This window comes from Chaetodon trifascialis, chromosome 19 (assembly GCF_039877785.1).
Source record: "Chaetodon trifascialis isolate fChaTrf1 chromosome 19, fChaTrf1.hap1, whole genome shotgun sequence".
In the NCBI taxonomy this organism is placed as follows: Eukaryota; Metazoa; Chordata; class Actinopteri; order Chaetodontiformes; family Chaetodontidae; genus Chaetodon; species Chaetodon trifascialis.
The window spans coordinates 11,813,675-11,838,552 of record NC_092074.1 but is presented as its reverse complement, the minus strand read 5'-3'; the positions used below and the strand labels follow the sequence as shown (position 1 = coordinate 11,838,552).

General features: G+C 42.5%; 1 protein-coding gene across 1 annotated transcript in view; it reads left to right on the top strand.

Annotated features, from left to right (window-relative positions):
• The first annotated feature begins 880 nt into the window (after positions 1-880).
• sgk1 (serum/glucocorticoid regulated kinase 1) overlaps positions 881-24,878 on the top strand; it is a 36,558-nt gene continuing 12,560 nt past the window's right edge. Inside the window, exons 1-4 of the mRNA XM_070987244.1 lie at positions 881-1,600; positions 2,157-2,361; positions 6,995-7,234; positions 21,683-21,898. Of these exons, the coding sequence (XP_070843345.1) occupies positions 2,209-2,361; positions 6,995-7,234; positions 21,683-21,898 (609 nt within the window). The 5' untranslated portion in view covers positions 881-1,600; positions 2,157-2,208. The remainder of the gene's footprint in view (positions 1,601-2,156; positions 2,362-6,994; positions 7,235-21,682; positions 21,899-24,878) is intronic.

Sequence of the window (24,878 nt, the reverse complement as noted above, 5' to 3'; positions counted from 1 at the left end):
AGCACATTGACTCACACACAAAGGTACCATACGCCTCAATATCCCTGTGCAGAATTATTCCTGTATGGTAAAATTTGACTGTGGAAGGAAACATACCCAATCCTGTATGTCACTATGTTTATAATCTCTTGGATTTGGAACATGATAAAGCAAATTCCATCCAAAAATGCTGAATTTAACCTATTTACAATCGCAGCAATTGACCAAGACCCTCCCTGTTTTCGCTCCAGCCGGTCATGATTAAAGCTGCTTTCACTAACTCCTTGCAAACAAGAACCGATCAGATACGACCAGCAGTTGAACAGCGCCCTGGATCCGGCCCCAATTATAATTCAAGTCACACTTAGCTGACATTAGCTGCTAGAAAGGCCTCAGGCCATTTGAGGCAAAGGTCAAGTTTAAATTAATTTCCTCATCATGGGTGAAATCAAATCAGCAAACATCAGATTTGAATTGATAGCCCACGTGAAGAAGAATATAATACAGGAAAAACCTGCTGAATGTGCATTTATTTCAGTGATATAATATCCAAGTGAATATGACAACTAAAGGGAAGTAAAAAATCAAACTGTCCTTTCATTCAGCTTAATATCTCAAATAATATAATTTATTTTTTCAGGCTACATAGCCAGCGAAGAACTAGAAACATGGTTTTATTCATGCAATCAGGCTTACTGCACACGTGAAGCGCACGGATTCATAAAAGGAAAGTGATTCAGCTTTTTTGCTCATGGGTGTCACATCAGGAAATTAAGCCGACCCTGTGTTACAGGTACAGAGGCAGGGGCATACACACAGATATGATGAAGTGTGTGAGTGTGTGTGTGTATGTGTGTATCAAATCCAGCTGGACCAAAGCTGTCAGGACAGATTGTACACTAAATTAAACCCTCGCTGTGGTGGAGACGCATTCTGGGTGTCCTCTTCAGTCCTCACCGGGACAATTTCAGTGTCCAGAAGAGGGATGAACTGTTAGGCGAGGTAGATTAAAGGAGGGATGCAAAGAGAGAGAAGGAGGTGCCACCATCGACTGCAGCGGAAGAATGAGCGAGCGGAGGGAAAGGGGGAGGGCAGAGTAGTGATGAGGGACAGTGAGGAAGCTGGAAAGAGAGAGAGAGAGAGGGAGGAGAGAGAAGGGGAGGGGAGGCGGCATCGCTCACTGCAGAGCCTTTCATTGATAAAGTAGAGCTGGTGTGAGCCAGAAGACCGCAGCTGGACACATCACACGCGCCTCATCATGCTTTCACACACACACTTCCTGGCTGTTTGTTTACAGGCTGACCACGGCGGATTCACTCACACTGCTCTCCACACAACTGCACCACTAAGGACCCCCACACACACACACACACACACACACACACACTAATCACACAGTGACATGCTCTCATTGAAGCGGACATCATCACAGACTCCCCCTCCTCCTCTCTCCACCTTCCTGTGGGTGTTTGGGCATAGTTCAGTGACAGCAGGGAAGGGACACCTGTAACTGAGGAGCAGGAGTTGGTACGTCTGATCTGGGACCAGTTCTCAGAGGAGTCTTCGGGCAAAAACAGGCTGTTAAAGCTGCAGCGGAACCAGCCAACGCACCGGCTTAAAGGTATGGAAGAATGATGGAACACACACACACACACACACACACACACACACACACACACACACACACACACACACACACACCAACTTTGCAGGGATATGTAAACACACTTGCACATGTATGGCTAAACTTCACCCACACATCAGGCAGTTCACTGAGATGCTTTGTAGGAGACACCGAACTGTAAACAGAGCTGTTTTGTCCTCACAGCAACAGGAGCTGTACATTCCTGCTCCTCTTCCTCCTCTCTTCATATGTTTGTGTGCATCTTCCTCCCTTACTTTGGCCCTATCTTTATCTGCATCCTGACACCCGGTTGTTCCAGTAATCTCACTGCAGCGTCCTGCCTCTCTCCCTCACATTTTGATCCATCTGTCTCCTCCACCTCCACCTCCTCTCTCACCCACTCTCTCTCTCCTCCTCGCATCCTCCTTTTGCCACCTCTCTCCCTCAACGCAGAGGCATCTCTCTCATTTGCTGTTCTGCTCTTGTCTCGGCAGAAGCCACAGCTTTCTCCTCATGCCTTAGAAAACTCTCCCTCTCTCTTTCACTCCGTCAGTCTGTCCGTCATCCTGGGATCTACGGAGGCAAGCGGAGTGCCGGTGTCGGCCATGAAGCTGGTGAACGGGGGAGGAGGAGGAGGAGGAGGAGGAGGAGGAGGAGGTGGTGGGGGAAGTGGAGGAGGTGCAGGAGTGGGAGGAGGGGGAGAGAAGACTGCCTTTTCCTTTAAGAAGTGCTCAGCTTTCCAGTTTGTGAAGAGAAAGGTGAGTTTGGATGACAGACACACAAACATTTGGGGATGCACATGCACCTGCACGAGCAGAGTGAGAGGAGTATTGGCTGAGAGAGGAGGTGTCACAGCCGGAGTGTTCCCTCTCTCTCTTTCTGTGCGTGTATGTGTGTGCGTGTGTGTGTGTATATGCATGCGTGCCAGAGATGATGTCATTGTGAGAGCTAAGCTGCGCTAATCAGGCGCAACATTCGACTCCCTGTGTTTCTGTGTTTACTGTGTGTGAGTGTGTTTCTATGTGCGTGTGTGTGCTCCAAAACACTGTTGCGTTACAGAACCCACAAGTGTCTGTTGTGTAGAAAACATGACATCATTGAGCTGGCGGGGTCTAATATCTTGGGATCTACTCAGCAAATCATGCATCGTGCTGCAGTGCTATCACATGGCCCATTTGCTGAGTAACCTTAATAGTTTGCATTATATTGCTTCCCTTGTTGGTGTGTTTGTGTGATGAGTGTGTGTGCTGACTTTCCCAAAAACAAAAGTCCAATTCAGTGATTTAATGGACGACAAAACTGTGCTTGGAGGACGTTTGGTGCAGCTTTATAATTAGGCATATAAAGGTTTTATAAGCTGCAACTAATGGCTTTAGTAACGGTCAATAAATTCTTTATTGTCTTTTTTAACCAGGATTTTCTCAATGTTTTTTTTTTTTTCTCTGCAGACATTTTTGCCCCCAAATCCCACCCAAATAACTTTAAATTACATTTCTAATGAATTTTAATACAGCAGCAGAATTTATTTGTCTCGGGCTATTTGATTGAAGAGTTATGACCAAATTATCAAGCCAAAGTGGATCGTGACTGGTTTATTAATGACTAGTAACATGTGTGATTGCAGGCCTGATGGCTTATTATAAAGTGACCCTTTTGAGTGACTTACCTGCTTTATATGAATACCATCAAGGCTGCAGTTTTTAATGTTACTAAGTGATTAATGAAGAGTTGTGTTGCTTAATGTTAAATGAGACATCAGGATAAGAGAAATTGCTAGAATGTTTGGTGGAGGATGATATGAAGCAGGGATTTTTCAGGAGCAGGCTCAGTTGTCAGCAATCATCAGTCATTTTTTACGTGAAAGTGCAAAAAAAGTCCATGGTTCTGACTTTTCAAGTGGAAATATTCTCTCCATGATTGCAAATTAAACTCCTTTTTTTTCTTTTTTACACTGTTTGATGGCACCAACTTGTCATTTGTTACTATATTCTGACATTTCATAGACAAAATGATCCATCGATTAATCGAAGGCACACTCATTGATAACAAAAATAAAGGTTAGTTCTGACCATATATAGATGCAAACAATCTGTAAGAAGCTAAAAATCAGTTAGGATATTCGTGTTAGTGAAACACTGGCAACTTTTGTGCTTCTATAAGCAAATTACATGAAATCTGATGAATCAGAGTTGATAAGAAAGCAGCTGTGTTTCAAAAGAGATGAGATGCTTCAGCTCTTAATGTAAATAATGCCACAGCATTGGTGGCGTAAAATATGAATTACTGAAAATTGGTTGACACCGTGAGGGGTTCGTTGGTCTGGTGGGCATCTGTCTAAACCCCCATTAGCGTTTGTTACACTCACTCAAAATATGCCAAGCTTGACAAACAGCTGAACTTCTCCTTCCGCAAATCTGAATAATTTGCAGCCGATTTACATGAGATCAAAAGAAAACACTGAGCGATGGGACTGCAGGGTATGACAGGAAGGAAATGACTAACATTACTTCCAGCCTGTGAAGGAGAGGTGGGTTGATGCATTCACTCAATAATCACTGTATTGCTTTGGGAATATGGCACAGCATTATTTTCTCCATTACTCCCAAATGGTGTAGTATAATAAATCAGATAATGAAGTAAGGCTTTATTGCACAGGTTACTGCGTTCAAGTTAGAACAATCTCAGCTCGAGGGAGCCGATGTGTTCCAGGATAACAGCAAATTGACAACAATCACTTATGCGCTTGTTAAATATTCCTTATGTTGCTGCGTAGTTTCAGACACTCTCCTCCTCTCCTGTGTCACCGACTTGTGTTCTTGCTCGCAGTGGGGTTTTCCAAAGTGTGGCTTATTGTGTGTGTTGGTCTCAGATGGCGTACAGTATGGTGTGGATCACTGATGACTCGGCTGGTTTGCATGGACAGATTGTGCACGCCCACGCACAAACACACACGCACTCCCACAGGCACATTCTGCTGCGACGAGTCCCCCGTGGAATTTTTTAAACAAAACATAAATATTAATCAGTAATTAGCCTGAGGATCTATCTATCTATCTATCTATCTATCTATCTATCTATCTATCTATCTATCTATCTATCTATCTATCTATCTATCTATCTATCTATCTATCTATCTATTAATGCTTTAGTTGTTCTTGTGTTTCGTCTGCATATTTTTGTATAAACCTGGCTTTCCTCCTACCACACAAGACAAAAAGAAGCTTCCAGATATGCATGAGCACACAGCCCCAAATCAAAACTAATGCCTGCTGCTGCTGCTGCTGCTGCTGCTGCTTCAGGATATATTTGTCTCTCTATTTTTGCCTAAATAAGCCTAATCACATAATGGGGAGAGTCCAGACAGAGCTCTGTGTCACCCAAATGAGTAGCAGAAATGATGGAAGTAAATATAAAATCAGTGGCTCTGTTTGTGTGTGTTTCTGCGTTGGGACTGTAGGCTACGTTTCACATGATGTCTGATGAGGAGATTCAGACGCAGAGCAGCATTCCTCCAAACATTGATTAGACATGTCATTTGAGCAATCGGGGGGATTTTGAAATGTCGTTTTTGGGACGGGAACATGTCCCCAGAATTGCATCAAAATGCAGTCAGCGGCTTTTGAGATACGGCGTGTTACACATGAGCAAACAAACCCACCGAAAAACATGATGTAACGCGCAGCTCTTCGCCGAGTTTTAAAGCGAGCTGCAGAAAGAAAAAACACATCCCTGCCGATGTGAGCGCCGTGTTTTTGTGCCTGAGGTGAAAAAGTGTTAAGGCTCGGATGACACCTCTCGTCAGCCTCATCGTCAGCGTGACGCGTTGAACAAGAGGTATGACAGCGCTCCGTTTGATCCACGGGGTAATGCCATAACACTTCTCACACATGCCAAATAAAGGAATTAAATAAAATAACTCTAATTGGATGTAACGCCAATCACACGTACCCTCTCTCCATGACCCTCGTGAAGACACCTGTGTGGGGGTGTCCTTATTTTAGCTGTGTGTCTTTGGACTTGTGTGTTTGTCCTACAGTGGCTGATTTGTTGCTCGAGTGTTTTTCCATGTCTGTTTTCCTTTAGACTCAACATGCCTTAACACGCTGTCTGGCAACCCTTCAACTTAGGCATTCAGTCTCAGTGTGCGTGTGTGTGTGTGTTGGTGTGTGTCACAGCTGTCTGGACTCTTAGGCTAGTGCCCGCGGTGTGTGTTTGCTAAATGTTTGACCCACGCAGCAGGACGGCATTTCATAAGGCTTCTCATTAAAATGTTGCCTCTCTTTCTCTCCCTGTCTCCCATGTGCCCCTTTTTCACCAGCTTTCCCACACACACTCAGACCATCACTTTAGGGGATGTTACATAGACACACTCATTTCTTGGAGACTGACTGTGACCATAACCATAACCACTGCTCACCTAACCTCAGCCTCAGCCTTAGCCCTAACCCTAACCTTAATCCAAGTCCATCCATCCATTTTCTATGCCGCTTATCCCATTTCGGGGTTACAGGCATATCTCGGCTGTCGACGGGCGAGAGGCGGGGTACACCCTCCACCGGTCGCCAGCCAATCGCAGGGCACATACACACAACCATTCACAGTCACACTCACACCTAAGGGCAATTTAGAGTCACCAATCAACCTAATGAGCATGTTTTGGGGGAAAATCTGTGGGAGGAAGAACCCACGCATGCACGGGAAGAACATGCAAACTTCACACAGAAAGGCCCGACCCGGGAATCGAACCTGCGACCTTCTTGCTGTGAGGCACGCGCACTGCATGTCCCCCACAACGTGAGCATTACACATCCACGCACCCACGCCCACACATTCACCGGGTGTTACGGTTAGTGATGATGCTTCTCTGGCAAGTGGTGGGTTGAACTGGCCCTCAGCAGAGAGCTTCCTCCAAGTTCTTCCTGTTGTATTGTTGATATTGAAGCAAGTTGGGGCAAAGATTTCAAGAAAACTTGGACAAGCTTAGACTCGACAGATTTTGTTCGTCATCGGATTTGAGGGTGCCATCAGCTTTGTGTCATCAACATGCGACAGGTGCATGCGCATGTATGTGTTCCCTCTATGATTCATGTGCTCAAAGTGTGGCAGCGTAGAGAAGCAATCTGTGCCTCTTTGAAGTGCAACTGTGTGTGTGTGTGTGTGTGTGTGTGTGTGTCCCACTTCAACTGACATGTAATCAGGGATAACATGAGAAACTCCTCTTTCTCTGATCAAAGGAGCAGCTGGCAGGGTTGACAGCATGCGTGTGTTGGTGGAGCATCTGTGCGAGTGCTTACAAAAACATGTGAATGGCAAGAAAAGAAAGTAAAAATGAGATGACACAAACCTTTTTCTTCAAACTGCTGTTGACACAAACGCTTCTTTCCCATCCAGGTACGAAGATGGATGAGGAACCCCAAGGTGAGCGTGGAGAAGGCCCAAGGGAAGGGCCTGCTTTATCCCTGTCCGAAGTGTCCGCTGGCCGAGGACCTGTGGTACACGCACTTCCCCTCACCTTACGGCTGCTGTCACTACAGCGGCCTGCCGGGCGGCCAGTACTACCACCAGGAGCCGTGCTCGCCGTGCCCCACCAGTGGACAAACCAGCGGCCATGACAAGAGCAAGGGCTGCAAGGTACAACAAGAAATATGAAGAGTGTGTGTGTGTCCCTTTGTGTCCCTATGTGTTCATGAAGTCACTCTCAACCCAATCAACTGCCTGCTCCTCTGGGTATAATTGATCACCTCCATCACACACAGCTGCAAGCAGTGATCAATATGGCCAGTTTCCTGTCAGTAAGAACAAGGTTGTATTCAAGACATCACTAGAAAGTTCAGCTGGCCGAGAAACAAGCAATGAGATCAATGGTTCTTAACTTTTTTTTGACGCTAAAACAAAGCAGTGTTGACTTGAAAATTCAAAAATATTCAGTAATCCACAAGTGAAAAAGCAAAGATTAGAGGAATGTCGGGAGAAATAAATCCAACTCTGTTTTACATACCTGCTTTCTCATGACCCAACATATTTATCTCGTGAGACCGGGTCAGACATTGCAGCCTATTAAAGAAACCAGCCAGATTATTTAAACCATTTTATTCTGAAGGTAACCTGAATGTGTTACCAACCGTCTTTTTCTGCACGCAAAACAAAACCACTCAGACATCTTTTTGGCAATGTGACCACATTCCCAAAATCCAAGCCATTAACATGATGAGTGCAGCATTATTATTACCAATAGGCACGATGGCCAAAACTATGACAATAAAACCCAAGTTGTAATAAAATGGAAATATTTATTTTTTTTATCTGCCTGACCAAACATTTGTTGTGGATTTCTCAAACTTTGCAAAGATGCCAAATATGTGAGGCTGAATTCTAGAGAAATATGTATAGAATGTAACGCACAAGACATGTAGAATATTTCCACTTGATGTAATGGCACAGTCACACTGATTAAATGAACTGCACTCATATGAGATTTATGAGGTTTTTGTACCTCTGGCATAGAAGTCCCTTCAACTTTCTACACTGTGGCTTCAGGCAGCAAGATGTCCAATATTTCGAGTGTATGTGAAAATGTGGCATTGTTATAATGTGTGACACAAACATTTTCTACATCGGAAGAACCTTAAGGGGAAATCTAAGTGGTAAATGAAGAATTAATGAGGACAGTGTGCCTTTCTTCATAGTGTGTGCCAAACATACTGCCATCCTCTCACCACAAATCTCCCCCTCCGGCCTGCAGGTGCAAGTGCATGCACAGGCACAGCTCATTTTACAGACCTCCCTCTGTTTGCCCATTAGCGCTCACTGAAAAAGTCAAAGAAGCAAATTAGTTACTAACAGGACCCTTTATTGTTCTGTTTATCTTTATTCTCCGTTTAAGCTCCGCCACGAGTGTTGTTACGTAACATAAACACTGAGGCAACTGAAGACTGAAGACTGGGCCGTTTTTTCCTTCTTTAAAGACCCACTTGTTGTTGTTGTTGTTGTTGTTGTTGTTGTTGTTGTTGTTGTTGCTCACCACGGGCGGGTCTTTCTTGAATTAGAGCAGGAAGCACATATTCAGCAGAGAGCTTGAACACTGTTAAGAATTAAACAAAAAAATGGAGAAATGAACACCAGCGCATGGAGCAGTGCCATCGACGGACGCCTTGCTCAAACACACACCAGTCCACTCACACTAATGCTCCTGCAGCTTGTCCTTGGTTATGCAACTGCAATCATAATAACTATCCCACTCCTATCAATCATCATGCCCATCAATTGATTCCCGTCTCGTGTGTGTGTGTGTGTGTGTGTGTGTGTGTGTGTATTTCTCCAGCCCCATGGGCAACAGGAGAGAATGAGTCATCACTGTCCCAGCGAGACAAAGCCACACTGTACCGTGTGTGTGTTTGTATCGCAGTGTGTTTAAGTGTGTCCGAATATTAAACAGGGCCGTGTTGTTGTCCATCACTCCATTCAGCCCTTTACTTTTTTCTCCTTTTTTTCCATTTTGTTTCATTTGCCGTTCTGCCTCCCTCTATCTCTCCATCAATTCCACCTCTTGCCCTCACAACCGATAGATCTGTCACTAATGTCTCGCTGGAGATAACCGGTGTGTGCGTGTGTTGAATTAATGTGTGTTGTGGCGAGGTGGGAACAGGCGGGGGTTAAAGTGGAGGGGGCTCTGTGGTGAGTCATAGCCACTTTTCACTGCAGGGTGTGTGGTGCATGTGAAGTCAGTGTGGAGTTAAAAAGGACTGACCTACAGTGGCAGCTCATATCTCACATTGTGACTCCATAAATGATTGACCGCATTCAAACTGGAAACTTACAGTAGCGGTTGGGTGCATACTCTAAATACGGACTGAAATGCGCTCTTCCTTGTGTGGCATTGCCAAATATTCAGCACACAGACATCATGTACTGTACTGTGTCATATCTCGGGACGCTCTGTCCAAACACCCAACAAGTCAGGCCTCAAAGTTGGTTTGCCAAACACTGGCAGAGCGTGCCGCCTGTTCAACAAATGCAACAGTAAGAGAAACATTTCCCTCTCGTGCCAAACACGCTGCTGTGCCACCGAGGGGGCAACACACGGCCAGACTCAAATGCAAATGAGCAAAGCTTCTCTTTGAAATTTGTCAGCCCATCAAAGTGAAGTGTATCAGTCGCTGTCTAAGAAGTGTCTCAGACTCGGACTTAAGAAAGTGTGCTACTGTCACCTATCAAAGGCGGCGGGGGTGAGTAAGACACCAGACGTTGACAGACAGTGTCAGCTTACTCTTAAGTATGCAGGGACAGATGGGAAAGCTCTGGGGACATTTGTCATGGTGTGATACGACGCTCTTTATTCTGAACTTTCTGTGCTGTTCTAAGTCCAGATGAATATTTTGCCTGAAGTATCCTGTATTGCTCAATACTGACTATAATACTGATCGCTGCAGTTTTTCTGCATTATGCTCATTGTAAGCAGAAGCTTTTGAAATTGTTAATCTGCACTTGGCCACAAAATGCAGTTGCTTGTTGCCAGAGGAGCTGCTTCAGACCTGAAATGAAAGTTCTCGCTGACCCCTTCGAGGCAAAACATAACCTCTGCAATGTGTGAATGAATATAAAGACATTTACCAACGTTTTCTCTCTGCTAAATGGCTTCCCTGACAGATCACCCACCTCCACCTCATTAAAAGTCCACCACAGCACCTTTTTTTTTTCTCTAATTACAAAGCATCAGCACCATTTAAAATGCAAGAGGCCTTGACTCAGTGTGTTGCATAGCCTTCAACCTGCTGCTGCTGCTTTAGATGAGACCATCACAGCCGATGCTAAATATAGACCAATTTTATGGCGCTTATTGCATTATAAAATCTAAATTCATGACAAATGGATTTTCTCCATGGGGGTGATAATTGCAGAGAATAAGGGAGGAAAGGATGGGAGGTTTACTGTAAGCAGGAAGAAAGCTGGGCAATGGGGAAATGTGAATTACAAATGAACAAAGGACAAACAATAATGATTTGAGAGAAAACATGAGAGCAGTTGAGGTATTGGTGGAGCTGAGGGGAAAGATCCAAACAGGGTAAACAGCTGTGATAGAGAGAGGGAGAGCTGAGAGGACAGTTTATTACATGACTGAGGATGAGGTCAGACAATCTGCCCCACTGCCTGAGCAAGACCAGAAATCAAAAGCATATAAATCCTCCTGATAAGGACGTCCTGTACCGTTCCATGTGCACGCCAACAGATACTACACACACACACACCCACCCACACAAAGCTAATGCAAACACAGCCTTTCCACTAATCTCTAACATCAAGCCTCTACTGTTCTTGATGAAGACTTAATCAAAAATGAAAAGAACACGAACTTCTGCTGACTGCTCGTTGTCCTAGCATGCTATCTCTCTAGTCATATATTTTCAGTACTTTTGCAGAATCTTACATGAACTTCAGTAAGGCTTCAGATTACAGCCAACAGATTACAGTGCAAATAGTTTGTACATACAGGGCACCAATCAAATAGTGACAGGAAACTAAAACAGGACAGCTTCATCTCATAACCCACATACCCAGAACTTACACTATAAGTCTGGAGTTACTCCATTTGGCAAAACTATATCCATGTATATGCAATAATATGTACTGCATACATATAATACACACAATGTACTTAATAACAATATTTAAGAAAACAGTAAATACTATAAATCAGGGTTCCAAATGCTAACACTGTAGCTTGCCTTCACAACCTTGAAACCTCTATCAGAACCATGTCGATCAGACATTCTGAGCCTTTGTGATTACAAAATAAAAAAGTTAATTTCAATTTACTTTTGGAACACCTATTATCTTTCTTTGTCTTCTCAATTTGGGGGCTAATCAAGGTATATGTTTTGGAACTGCAGTTCTCATAATCTGGGGGCTTTCGGGGATGTAAACAGGATGTGTAGTGTTATCATGAGCCCAGTTTTTGAACCCACAGATGTACAGACAACTATCAGAGGATTACTTTGATACTGAAGAAAAATAAAAAAAATGTGACGATTCTCACTCAGGAAAGTTTTGGAGGTATCTCGTGAATCTTGAAAGCGATTTCTAATCTGAGATAATGACAACATCAGGATGTGTAAGTCACGCTGCATGTGTGACATGACTGTGTGTGTGTGTGTGTGTGTGTGTAAATTTGACTTATGACTCTGAGAAGGAGAATGAAGTGTGACGCAAATTGTGGCATTTGGGCAGTAAAGGGTTTTAAAGTGTCATAATTGCCACAGCCACAAAAGTTATTTTCTAAAAATACTTACAGTGTAATATTTCCATCTCAAGTCCCTCTTAAACTCACACTTGTTCAGCTCCTCCTTTATTTCTTACACTTCTTCACTTTTATTTTTCCTGGTATAGGCAGTATTTTGTTGATACCTAATACAATACTGTAAATGCTGAAAATTAGGGTTAAGCTGCTCTCTTATTTTTTATTTGTATGTGCCATATAATCTTACAGACATTTTCTAAGTTGCTTACTGGCATTACTCTCACTTCTTTAAGGCCTGTTCTGTGTAAGGATCAGGTGAGGGTTTTGTTAGTCGGTCAGTGTGTTTGCTTTGGTTTAAACACCAACTGTCCCCAGAAAGGCCTGACCCAGTCTGGTCCCATTTGTGTTTACTGTCCAAAACTCATTCATGCAGGAGAAAAAGAGAGAGGGGGGCAGGAGAGAGGAGGAAGGAAGGCAGGAAGTGAAGCAGAGAAGACTGGGAGGGTGAAGAAATCCAAGGAGATGAGGGAAACCAAGCGTGTCCAAGAAGAACAGTGATTCTTATCTACTAACATGGAGCCTGTGAGATGTCGTCGACTATTGATTAGATCTCAGCTGAAAGTGGTGGTACAAAGTAGAAGGCAGACTGTGTATGCATTTCTACAAATTTGCTTGGATGCAGAAAAAAAGCTTTAACTCGTTTTGGTAGTGACGTAAGCTCACCTCGTTAATGTTTCATTTTAGTAAGCTGGAACGAAAGTGTGATCACACTGTACCTTTGTCCTCGTAGTCAAAAACACCCACTTGTGACGATCAGCAGGTCAAAGCATGTTATCGTAAAGTTGACCAGATGAGACAGAGAAGACAACCTGTGAAATCCACCTCTGTGACAGAGCCCTGCAGGCTAGCTCTGTTCCACAAATCCTAATGCGTCATCTCTGAGTCAGTGAATGAGACCGCGAGGAGGCAATGATGGTGGGCTGATTTCATTTAGTTAAGTGAGACTGTGAGTCGATGACAAGTACAAATACAATTCAGGTATTTCATCAGACAAGTTGGGGGGATATTAGAAGCAGAAATCCTGGCACCTTTGACCTACACATTAGCTGTTAACATTGTTTTTTTTTTATGGTGCGTCATGTTTCTCTGTAAGGCGAGAAGACGTTGCTGCTGGACTGTGAACTTTGGATCTTGACGTAGTCTTATCTGTGAAGAGCCTCAGGATCTCAGGCTGGATTTCAGGCTCCTCACTTCTTAATGGAGCTAATGTTTAATGGCTTGTGTGTCATATTCAAAGATTGCACCACTTAACTGGTGACCTTTTACTGGCACTTCACTGACTTTTAGAGACAAGGACATGAACCCTGGACTCCAGCCATCTCCCACACAGCAGTTTAAATTCAAACTGTGACCACTGGATGGAAAATCTTGATTTATCCCCAGTATTCAGGTCAATATTACATACACATTATAGCATAATGACATATAGTACCTCACCACAAGCTGTGGGTTACAAAATGACCATATGCTCAGCAAAAATGTATGATTTATTGCAGGGCTGTTATATTGTATAACAAGATGCACCTCTTGAACTGGTGAACTTTGTTTCCCATGTCTGTCCTGACCAACATTTGGTCCTCTCCTTGGCCAACAGGTTACATAACTTTTCACAAACCTTACTCTAATTCAAGCTTTAAGGGCATTTGCCACAAATTGCATTAATGTCAAAGCATTTTTTTTAGCTTGTGAATAACAAGGAATTAAGAGGAACAGCCCACAAGGTCCAATTATTTTTCATACAAAGAGTTACACAGAGAGTACTGGGAGCCAAAATCCCTTTCCAAGTTGCTGGCTTCTCGTGCGTACTGTACCAATACCAGTGAGAAATTCCTCCCGTTCCAAACTTCTGTTTGTGCTCTTTTGAATAGTTTGGCTAATTGACTCAAAACTTTCTCTTGTTAAAGACCTGCATATTCACATTCTCACCATATAAACACCACAAGTCAGAAACCCCTGAAACTTTCAAATTCTTTGCTTAGTAATGCAACTGGTGAGGTGCCAGCTTAGTGTTGGCCAGCTTTTATCAGTTGGGAAAACCTCCAACTCCTACTTGTCCTCTGGGTAATGCCTGATTAGAGTCAGCTGGTTGGTTGTTGAGAACCTCGACTTTCACTTCATCCCTATGTTGATGCTCCTTTCTTAAAATCATGCCCTATATATCCTTTACATCTTTGACATTTCCCTGCCATCATCCACTGCCCTCCCTATTGTTATGACTCATATTTGTCCCTCTTCTGATTTAAACATATTTAAGCAGCATTTAAATGCAGGATATCTCCCAGGATCTGGAAAGCAGCTCTAAGCTTCCACTGTTTAGCATACACTTAGCAATGGAAAACTGCTAATCTTTTGCTATTCTTTTGTTCCAAAGCCAAGTTCTCTGGCAGTGGAAGCATGTGGTTAGAGTAATAAACTTGGATTTGCTTTTCTTGCATGATCTCTCGTTTCTTTGCTCACAGTAGATGTATGCTTGTGCATCCTAAAATGGCAAACTGTATTTGTTTCCATTGCTGCTGCAGTATTATACAACCTGTCTTTCTCTGCCAAAGCACAAAAAAGGAGATAACTAAGCATTGGGAAGGCACTTCATACCTTGGCTGCAGTTTCCTGGGTTTGTCGTGATGCAGGGGAATGTGTGAATTGGCTTTGTGGTGTTTCACCCAACCCTAGCTTTTACAAGCTGAGGGGAGCTAAAGAAGGAAAAGTAAGGCATCATCATCCTGACCAGATTCGTGTCTGGTTTGATACAGGTAGCAAAGGAATTTGACATACGCAGAGAGAGATATACATCTGCATGCCTGTGTGTCACGTGGTGATATGTTACCAAAGTGATTGTGAGGAAGTGACAGTTTTATTTTTGATGATGCTCTCATGGTTTCAATGCAAGCCTGATTGAAACAATGACAACTGATATAAATGATCATTCTGACACAAGAGACAATTATAGTTTTCTTTTAACAATTACAGCATGAAGTCAGATATATTAACTTGTGTAAAATATGATGTAGGAATTTCACAAGATTAACAAAATTGCTAAAGATTCAGTATCAGTTTCAACACTTCCTGTGGATTAAATCTGCATGTATCAGGGAACTCCACCACCATCTGTATTTCTCCCTCATGCTACCCCCTTCCCCCCCTTGCTCTCTGTTGACCTTGGCCCACTAGAAAAAGGGAGCTTCTTCCCTTTCCGAGTCTCATTGTGAAGGAATTTGGGAATTATTGTTGTTCTAATCTACCCTGAGAACCCGGCTAATCCCTTCTTCCATCTTGATGTTCCAGAGCTAATGCCAAAACTGCTGAGCCACAGAGGCTCAGCAGCACCCTGACTATGCAGGCTAACTTTTTTTTTCTTCCATTCACATACTGAGCTCTGTTGAAGCTGCTTTGCGCACTGGGGTTTTTGGGGTTTACAGCTCACACTTGACAGCTAAGCTTAGGGTTGACCTGATCTGCTTCCACATGCACAATACGCTTACTCATGGCATTACTAGTTCACAACAAGCTTCTCGACATGTGCTTCGTTACTACATACTGCATTTGTGCTGAAAAAAGCTCAGACCTCTTGGGCTTTCGTTTATTCCATTTCCTCTGCAGGTCAGCCGAAAGAGTGCTAAATCTTTGATATCCATGAACAAAATCCAATGTAATGCAGCAACAAAAAGGGAAATAATCTAACATTCATAGACGAAATGCAAAATGATGCTGTGAAACCAGCCTGTCCTCACCAGAAAAATGCTGTATTGGTTGTTTGTGCAAGTGTACAACCCATATTTACTTTTACTGTTAGACTGTGATCTCCCTTGGCTCCTGTAATTATGAAGGGAGCGTGGGAGGAAGTGACGTGGTGTAAAGAGCAAGAAAATCTGCATGGAGGAAGGTGCGATGGATGGACGGGTTAAACAAACACCAATCTTTCACCATGGAGACTGCTGTTCATGTCCCCTGTCAAACTGAAAGTCAATGTTGACTTATCTTAAGTAATGTACTGTACATTACAAATGAAAGCTGGTTTAATTCTGTATAGAAAGTTAATCTTTTTTTAATTTGCCAACAAGGTTCCTTGTGTGCCATTAAATACAAATTTGTCATCAAGCCAGATGCCAAGATACTTGTAACCCTTTCAATATTAAAACCATTGACAGTAGAAATATGCAGATTACTGTTGTCTATATTTTTGGATCTTGAAAAAAAAAAGAAGAAAGAATTTCCTTTTATTTGCATTGTTTCATCTCACAATAACCTTAAGAATGTTGTATTTAACCAAAAAAAAAAAAAAGGAAAAAAAAGAGTTTAAGTGTCTCAATGGCTAATTGGGCAGAATCAGCAATACAGTACAAGGTAGTATCATCAGCATATAGATGCAATTGATGACCATGCATGGGAGAGACAAGTTCATTGATTTCATTGATCTAGTAGCTCTGAAACCAGCTTCAAGTATCCCTGTCAAAGCCAATAATGAACTTTTCTTTCTATAAGTACAGAAGGATCAACCGTATCAAACGCTTTCACTAAATCTCCGAATATAGAAGCACAATGTTTTCTGCTGTCTAAACCAGCAATCGGGTAATCATTGTTGCTGTGAGCATGTTAGCTTGCTGATGTTAGCATTCAGGTCAAAGCACCACTGTGCCTAAGTACAGACTCACAGAGCCTCTAGCTTGACTGTGGACTTCTTAATGTGTACGATCATTCACAAATAACTGTGAAATTAATATTCTATCTTATTATGCAAGAGGAAGCTGGCAACCAGTAATTTCTGTCAGATTAGGCAGTCAAATCATTTTAAGCTCAAACGTCTAAACCAAGATGAGCTGTGTCTGTGAATACATTTTGCAGTGCTTTTAAAGTAAGTCAACATTTCCACCTTTGGCAAATCTGGTCGTACCGTGCTCATGCAATGTGAAATGCAATGACTATCTCAGTCAGACATGAGGTGAGGCTTAACGTCAAAACAAAGGAGAACGCAGCAAATCTCATAATAGGCTATGTGCCACATAGTTATATTCTTCTGTTTCTGTTTGCAGAAATGAGAAAAAGAAAGATAGAAGTGTGGGAGGAGATACCTAGGAAGTCCAGGGAGAGGGCGGCTTTTTAATTTCCAAGAAAAGTGGTGGGGTCAAGGCACAGCGGATGACCATGAATATGAATGTCTATGAGACCTCAGTGCTCCTCAGGATTTAAAGATGAAAAGAGTCAGAGTATGACTCCAGAGGATGAAAGTGGCTGCAAACACGAAAGCAGCTTGGGATCAATATCTACAATCTAGAAATCCCAAACTTACCCCTTGGTCTGTTTCCCTGTTCAATAATAACATAACAGATCTCTACGTCCCGCTGTCTTGTTTCTCAGATCCCCGCTCTCATTGTTCAGGTTGAGTCTCTCTCTTTCTCTGACACTGAACAGTATTTCTGTGACTTAATCTCCCATGAGACACACTGTAGTTGGCGTTTGAATTCCATTTGGACTGTTTGAACCACAGCTCTTTGCCTCTCTGCCCATTTGGATCTGACATTCCCCCTCCCTCGTTCATTTTTAGACTAGAGTTTGTGGTCTAGGATTGGAAGCGAGCAGGAAAAGAAGAGGAAGAGCAGTGACCTTGGTGTTAATGAGCAAACCTTATATCTAACAGAGAATGGGACGGCTTATGTAAGACCATCTCACACTCTCATTCTCTCTGCTTATCTTTTTGTCTTTCAAACATGTTTTTCTTTGTCTCCAAATCTCTGCTCGCACCTCGTTCTCTTCTTATGCTTCATGATTGCCCCCACCGCTGCTCTCCCACCTCCCCTCATTTCATCACTCTTTGATGCTCAGACATATGTGGGACGTGGCACAGCCTGTTAGAGGTAGAGTAACACACCAAGGGAAGGTGGTAGAGGACAGGACAAGGCTAAAAGAGAGTTACCAGAAAAGAGTGCCGTAACATGTGTTGTACAAAGGCCTTAGGAGGAGGTATTGCTTGTACTGGATAATAACAGAAACACAGTGCAACACAGCAGCTGTAAATACCAATTTGGGGAAGCTCGCCATAATTTGTTTTGTTTGTTTTCTTGAGAGTGTCACATTGATTGGTTCAGCAAATATCCTGTTACATGTCTTTCACTCACTGCTGGTCTGTTTGTAACCACAGTATCTCTGTGTCAGTGCTGTTTTTCTGTGTCTGCAAATGTCATCATGATTTTTTGATTGTTAGTCACAGTTATAAAGAGATCTACAGAAGTGAGTCATGTTTTTACATGTTTTTAGACCGTCCAACTCAAGAACTTAACTTTATATCAGCCTACTGTTGGTTTGGATATACTTACTAGTCTCATTTAATGCCTTATTAAGTCTATTGGAAAGTTATATCACTCAGTTCAGGGCCAGTGATTATTACTACAGCTTATCAATCATCACCACAGTATTGCCACCCATAACTGGCATTAGTCAGCGCTGTACCCTTGACCAAGTTTACTGTTTAAACTGTGAAGTTGAGCTTCAATTTCAAAACTAACTCTATAACTGTAACTAATATGGACATGTTGACAGAACAATGTTTAAAGGGCTTCTCCAATGATTTCGTATTGCAGTTGTGCAACTCGCAAGATACAGATTGAAAAAAGAATAATCAAAATCAGCAGAAGCCTGTCCTCACTTTTAGTCCTGATAATGGGTTAAGTTCCAAAAATACGGTATCCTAAAACTCCCACAATACAAACCTCTGTTATTTTGTCTTTGCATATATGAAGTAACTTTATGGAGAAACTATGCTGATGCATGTGTTCATCATTAGCTGTTTGCAGTGTTGTGGTGAGCAGTACTACAACGAGAAGTTCACGATTACAGTGTTTTCATGTTATCAAACAGTCCTGTACTTTATCATTGGGTCTACTGTAGATTGTAAAGCGTAAATCTTAAGATAAAGTTTTACGTAACTTTGTTCAGACTGAAAGTGTGTTGTTTTTTTAAAGATAGCATATGGAACACAGGCGAAAGGCAAGTAAAGAGGTTAGTATGGAGGAGGTCTGATTAAGCCTGGATATGGTGCATGTCATGTTTTTATTTCTTGATTTATGGGACTGTGTGGCTGATATGTATATCCTGGCCTTCGTATGAGATTTTCCTTGGACTATATTACATCCTGACTTTATGAGGTGAAAGGACAAATCTTACAGAGGAGGACTTATGCAACCTAAGTAATAGCAGCACCACTGTTGTCTTAAAGGGTCGCAGCACAAATCCAGGTCAAGGGGCAGGGGTTAAGAGGAAGGGGAGTCTGGAAATGGGATGCGTGTGTGTGTGTGTGTGTGTGTGTGTGTGTGTGTGTGTGTGTGTGTGTGTGTGTGTGTGTGTGTGTGTGTGTGTGTGTGTGTGTGTGTGCGTGTGTGTGTGTGTTATATGTCCTGTGCACATATTTTCTTTCCCACTGAAGGAAAGTATGTTACCTTCTCTGGAACAAGGTGCAGAGGCCATACAATAAAGGAACTTGTGTGATAAACATGTACAGTTCAGTCTCATAAAAAGCTGCTTATGGGTCTGTATACATAACTATGATGAAACGCTGTCCAGAGAAGTAATGTTTATGACTCACACACAGATATCTCCAGTCTGTCCTCGATTTCCTTTGTGTTTCTAATTCGTACCTGAGAATAAATGTATAAATATGTCCTCATGGCTACACATATGTTTCAGATGAAGCTGTGAATAAGTATGCAGGATGTGAAAAATACAGCTGCGTTAATTCAAAAGAAATAAACAATTAGGGGAAACAACTTCAAACACATGCCATTTGTGTTGGAATAAATTGACAGCAAAGTAATTCCAGCATTTTAATTAAAAACTGAAACCCATTAAGCTGTAAGTGAAGTAATCAGATGATATTTTTAGGATAACACTCGGATAAAAATTTTAGACTATGAAATTTATTATTACTGTCATAATCTTGAAGGTGTGATTGCTGTTTTAGCTGTGAACGTCTAGCTTTTATTGTTTAAATAGGTTTGAATGAAATAAATAAAGGTAGTTTGTGCGGTTAGCTCACAACAAAAGCTGTCAGCTTAAAAAAGCCTCTGGTTTGTGATACCAATTCAGGCAGTAGGAAGCCGCAGCCAACAGCCAGTTAGCTTAGCATATGGGCTAGCTGCTTCCACCATTTCCAGTCTTTCTGCTAAGATAAGTGCTGACTGCTGGTGGTAGCTTTACATTTATATTAATGGACAAATATTAAAGTGGTATCAGTCCTCTCATATAAGTGTCATGAATAAACATATTTTCCAAACTGTGCAATGATTCAACACAAGTTCCTCAACTTTGCCTAAATGATATTGTAGCAACAGGAGACAATTTAATTTCCACAGCAGACACAGGTAGAGGTAGTCACACACACTGTTATGACAGAATGGCATCATATTGTGTTTGACACCCTCAGTAATTATTTGGATCCGTTCTGTCCTTCCAGCACTGAGCTATAATCATAGTCAAGGGAGCAACCATTCACACACAGGGAAAGTATTTTTGCTGAGTTGTAAGTTTAGGCTCTGACACACATGCACGCACACATGCACACACACAGACAAACATTTCCTCCTGCCAAGCTTTGGCGATGTAGAGGCCAGCCGAGCGGCAGCCCCTGATGGAGGCCTTGATAAGACTCATTTGAAATGGCTGCAGTCACTGAACTTGTCCGCTCTGTGTGCCAAGGTCATCATTTAAATTACATAACAGCCATTCTGGGTCACTGACAAATGCATTCATGCAGTTTTGCTTCCTCAAGAACTATGTGCACCTTGACCTTAGCGTTTGTCCCTTGTATCTTGTGTTTCTCTCCCTCACCTTCCCTCTCCTGTGCGTCTGTGTGCATGCTGGAGGGGTATTTGTGTCTTGTGGCCATAATATGTATTCAGTCAGCGTTGCCGGTAACTTGCTAAATGATGATCGAGATGAGGTGTTTGTGGCTAAATGTCCTCAGGAAACTGTGTCACCGCGCAGCTGTCACATGAGAGGAGATTACTGCGAAAGCTGAGACTCACTCACTCACCGTCTCCTGTGCAATGCAAATGTGACCCTGAATTATTTTACTCATAAAGTGATGATGTTGACTCTAGCTGTGGCACTTTATGTATTAATCTCCACTGCTGCTTTCATGCCACATTTGATTCAGTGAAAGATTACAATGACCTTTATGTCAGTATGCCCTAGAATTTGCAGGAGTGTTTACTGTAGCTCGGTTTATCAGTGATTATGATTAAAATCATCGGTGTCGCTCTTTAAAAACAGCTTCATTGTTCTAAGCACGACTTCAAATGCTGGCACCAAACACAATGAAAAACACATTTTAGTCTGACCTCTTATAGGTTAGATCTTTATCACAGCTCCCAAACATCAGCTTTTCATGAGATAGGATAGAAACAGACCTGTTATCAATTTTGTGACAAGAAGCGGGGGAAAGTTTATCTGAGGAATTGAAATCCACCAAATCTGGAGATACATGTTTTTTACAGGACAGTGATGCTGTGTGGATTGAGGTAAGCTGTTAATGTTGATGAGTAAGATTTTCTTGGTGCTTTAAGGCATTAAACCCCCTAAACAGCATTTCATCTACACTATATCAGGCTCATGTGGTTTGGGTTGGAAGTAAGGCTCGGTGTGGGTTGTGGTTATGGGCTTTAGCAGAATGACTCCATGTTTAAATGCTGCAGGTAGGCAAGTGACCCTTTCTCGAAGCGGCTGAGGCGCTTATTCCATGCCATTTGCTCTTAAACTTTACTGGCCAGCTGAAAAACATCAGTTATCCTCACTCACAGGTCAGGAAGTGGAAGATGCTGGCTCGCCATCATGGCGACGGTACAGGCAAGCAGAAGGATGCAGAATCAGACGTCCACCTGGGCTGTTGTCAGTCCTGGGGGTTCCACGCTTCGCCCCTGCTGGCCAGCCCTGTCATGCTGGAGTGCTCCATCTGCAGTGGGCCCTACATCAGCTACGCCCTGGAGGATACCTGGCAGCCTCGTCAACGCACACAGGCAAGTTCATTCCGCCTACAGCTGATTAAATTACAGGTAGCAAACACTAATTTCTTATGTTATTCAGTGGATCCCAAAGCAGGGGACTTCCAGGTGTCCTTGATGGGGGATTTCAGGAAATCCACAGAAAACTGAGGGATTGTGAACATCTTCGTTACACTAAACAATAGATATTAGCAACATACTATAAAAGATAGTTTTCACACTGTTTTCCCAGATGATTAATTATATGCTAACACCAACTCTTTGAGTTTGTAATAACTTAGTTATTATTGGAAACACTCCCATGAAGGTGGGATGTAAAAGGAATGCACCTGTCTGTTCCTGACTGTTCATTTCAGCTTATGATCTTCATCAGTGCTGAGGTTTGTGGGCATGCTTTCAGGGGATGCTCCTCTACACACAGCTAGGCCATAGATAATCTGGCTCAGTTCGCTGCAATGCAAAGTGCTGACTGCCACATCACTTTTATTGCTGACCAATGCCGTTAATTGGTATTCAACATAGCATGACCCACCTTTGTAGCCATGCTTGTAATTGTCATGCGGTTACTTCAGAGTTTAGGACCCTTTTCGTTCAGCATTATTGCAGCATCTACATGTTTGAGTACTATTGAGCAGTAGCACAGTGTAATATTTAATATGCCTTTGTCTTGTTACTTTGCACCTTGTCTGCTCTCCCACCAAACAAAACTGCCAAAAACTGAGAAAATAAGATCTTGTATCATCACATAAGAAATCACTGACAGGTCGGTGGCTTACGACGAATGGATTTTCACAGTAATGCACAATATCACATCAACATAACATCAAAATAATTAGGCAATTTTTACATTACACTGAATAAAATATGGGGCTCAGTCTCTCTTTTCATTTGTATCTTATTTATTTCCTGTCTGTTTTGGTGAAAAGAAACAAAGGAAAACCCACCCACAGCAAACTTATTCATTTCTTTGATGGCAAAACATGAACTACTTTGAGCCCTTCTGTCAAATGTGCTTTATCTTATGACTCACAGTCAGGTCATGCAAGCCTCTACCTCTCCTTGACCCTTACACAGACTCAAGCTAATCCTCCCTCTCTCTCTCTCTCTCTCTCTCTCTCTCTCTCTCTCTCTCTCTCTCTCTCTCTTTCTCTTTGCCTCTGCTTGAACAACCCAAACTTTCTGTCTTCTTTTGGAAACATAAATATGCGATGAAATATTTATGAACAGAAAGCCCAGATTCACCATCACTATGGATACAACTCCATCAGATCTCTATACTGAATCAATAAACAGCCCGAAGAAAGAAAGAGCATAGGGAGAGAGGACAAAGGCACATGAATGGTAAAGTGATTTTTGACTGCAGAGAGAGAGATGTTGACAGTATAAGAGGATATGAACAGCAAGCAATACTGTAAGTGTGTGTATGCGCGCAGAAAAGATGAATAGTCGAGGCTGCTGTCAGCTTTATTAAGACTTATATGGAGATGGAATGACCTGCGTGATAGGCAGATTGTTGAAAGCATCGCCCCTGAATGAATAAACAAACTGATGAGATTGAAACAACTCACACACACACACAAACACACACACATACACATGCCCCAGCTTGTCTTTCTCGGAAAACACCCAAGGGAGGATACTGAGCGCTGCGATAAGTTTTCAGAGCTGCAGCGCGGAATAGCAAAGTAGACTAAGACTGTATCTAACAGAGACACTTTGAAAAGTCTCTGACTGACAGCAGCAATCACGAAAAAACTCATGTCTGACACGATGGTGCGGTTTCATGGGAAATGTCTTGAGATGCAAATGCTGCTGACAGCTGCCGGTTATGCTGTTACTGTACGGTGAGGGAAAAACAATTGAGACGTTTGTGCCCTGTGTTTACTTGCACATGACTGCACCGCTCACCCTGCCATGTATAAAGCAGTGCACTGATTTTTATTACAAAATGTGGCACATCGGAGGTCAAAACTCACATAAACTCCACGTGCAGTCATGGAAAGGAAGTACGTCTACTCAGGTGTTTTACTTTTATTGCGTTTTACAGGAGTAACTTTATACTGCTGCTGGACTATAGGTCAGAGGAAAACATGCTTTCTACCCCTGTGCGTGTCACTTTCAGATTAAGAGTTTACATAAACAACACATGAAAAGGAAAAGGTCATGAAATTAAATGCCTTGTTAAAGATTAAACCACTGGTTGTCAACCATAATGGCTTGCGGTATTTTGCAAAACAACCTCGTCTTGTCGGGGCCCTTTGTCTTTGAGTTGCCGGCAGTTCCACCACAGAGACATTTCCACTCTACACCTCTCAGATGGTTTCATTTAGATAGTCATTTTAGGCTCAAATTAAAAGAAAAGTCCTCAAAATGATCAAAAAGCAGTGCCTTAATAGACAAAAAGAGTGGATAAGCACATGTAATGTCAAGAGAGCAGATGTCCTGTTTAACTTGTGACCCAAGCTGAGTAAGATCTGTTTCATCCTGGTGCTCAGACTCGCTAAGCGCAGTAATACTCTGTCGTCATGTTGCTGTTGTTGTTAGACCGGAGGTTTCTCGCCACTTTCAGCGCAGGCCTCAAGTGATTCAGTGCAGTCTCACCCTGGAAACCCAGTCTCATTAAAACACATCATGTGGGGAACCAGCAGAAACTGGGGCATTGAGCAAGTCTGGGTCAGAACTGGTGGCTTTAGAAATGCTGATTTAGAGTGCTGCTGCTCAAAGACGTCACGCCTTTCACAGACACTGTAAGAAGAGCTAAGAAAGGTCAGCAGTTTCCAAACTACTGGGCTTGTAACCCCTTAAAACAAAGACATGTTTGCTTGTGGCCCTTCATGGTTACGTTTGTGTATCAGATAGGACCAGGTATTTTTTCTTGTGTTTCACAGAAAAAAGCAATGAAAAAGAACATCTAAAGGAAAATTCTACATAATTTCTTTGCAAAAATTCTTTTTTTCCCCTATCCTTAAGATTTGTCTTGTGACCCCTCGTGGGT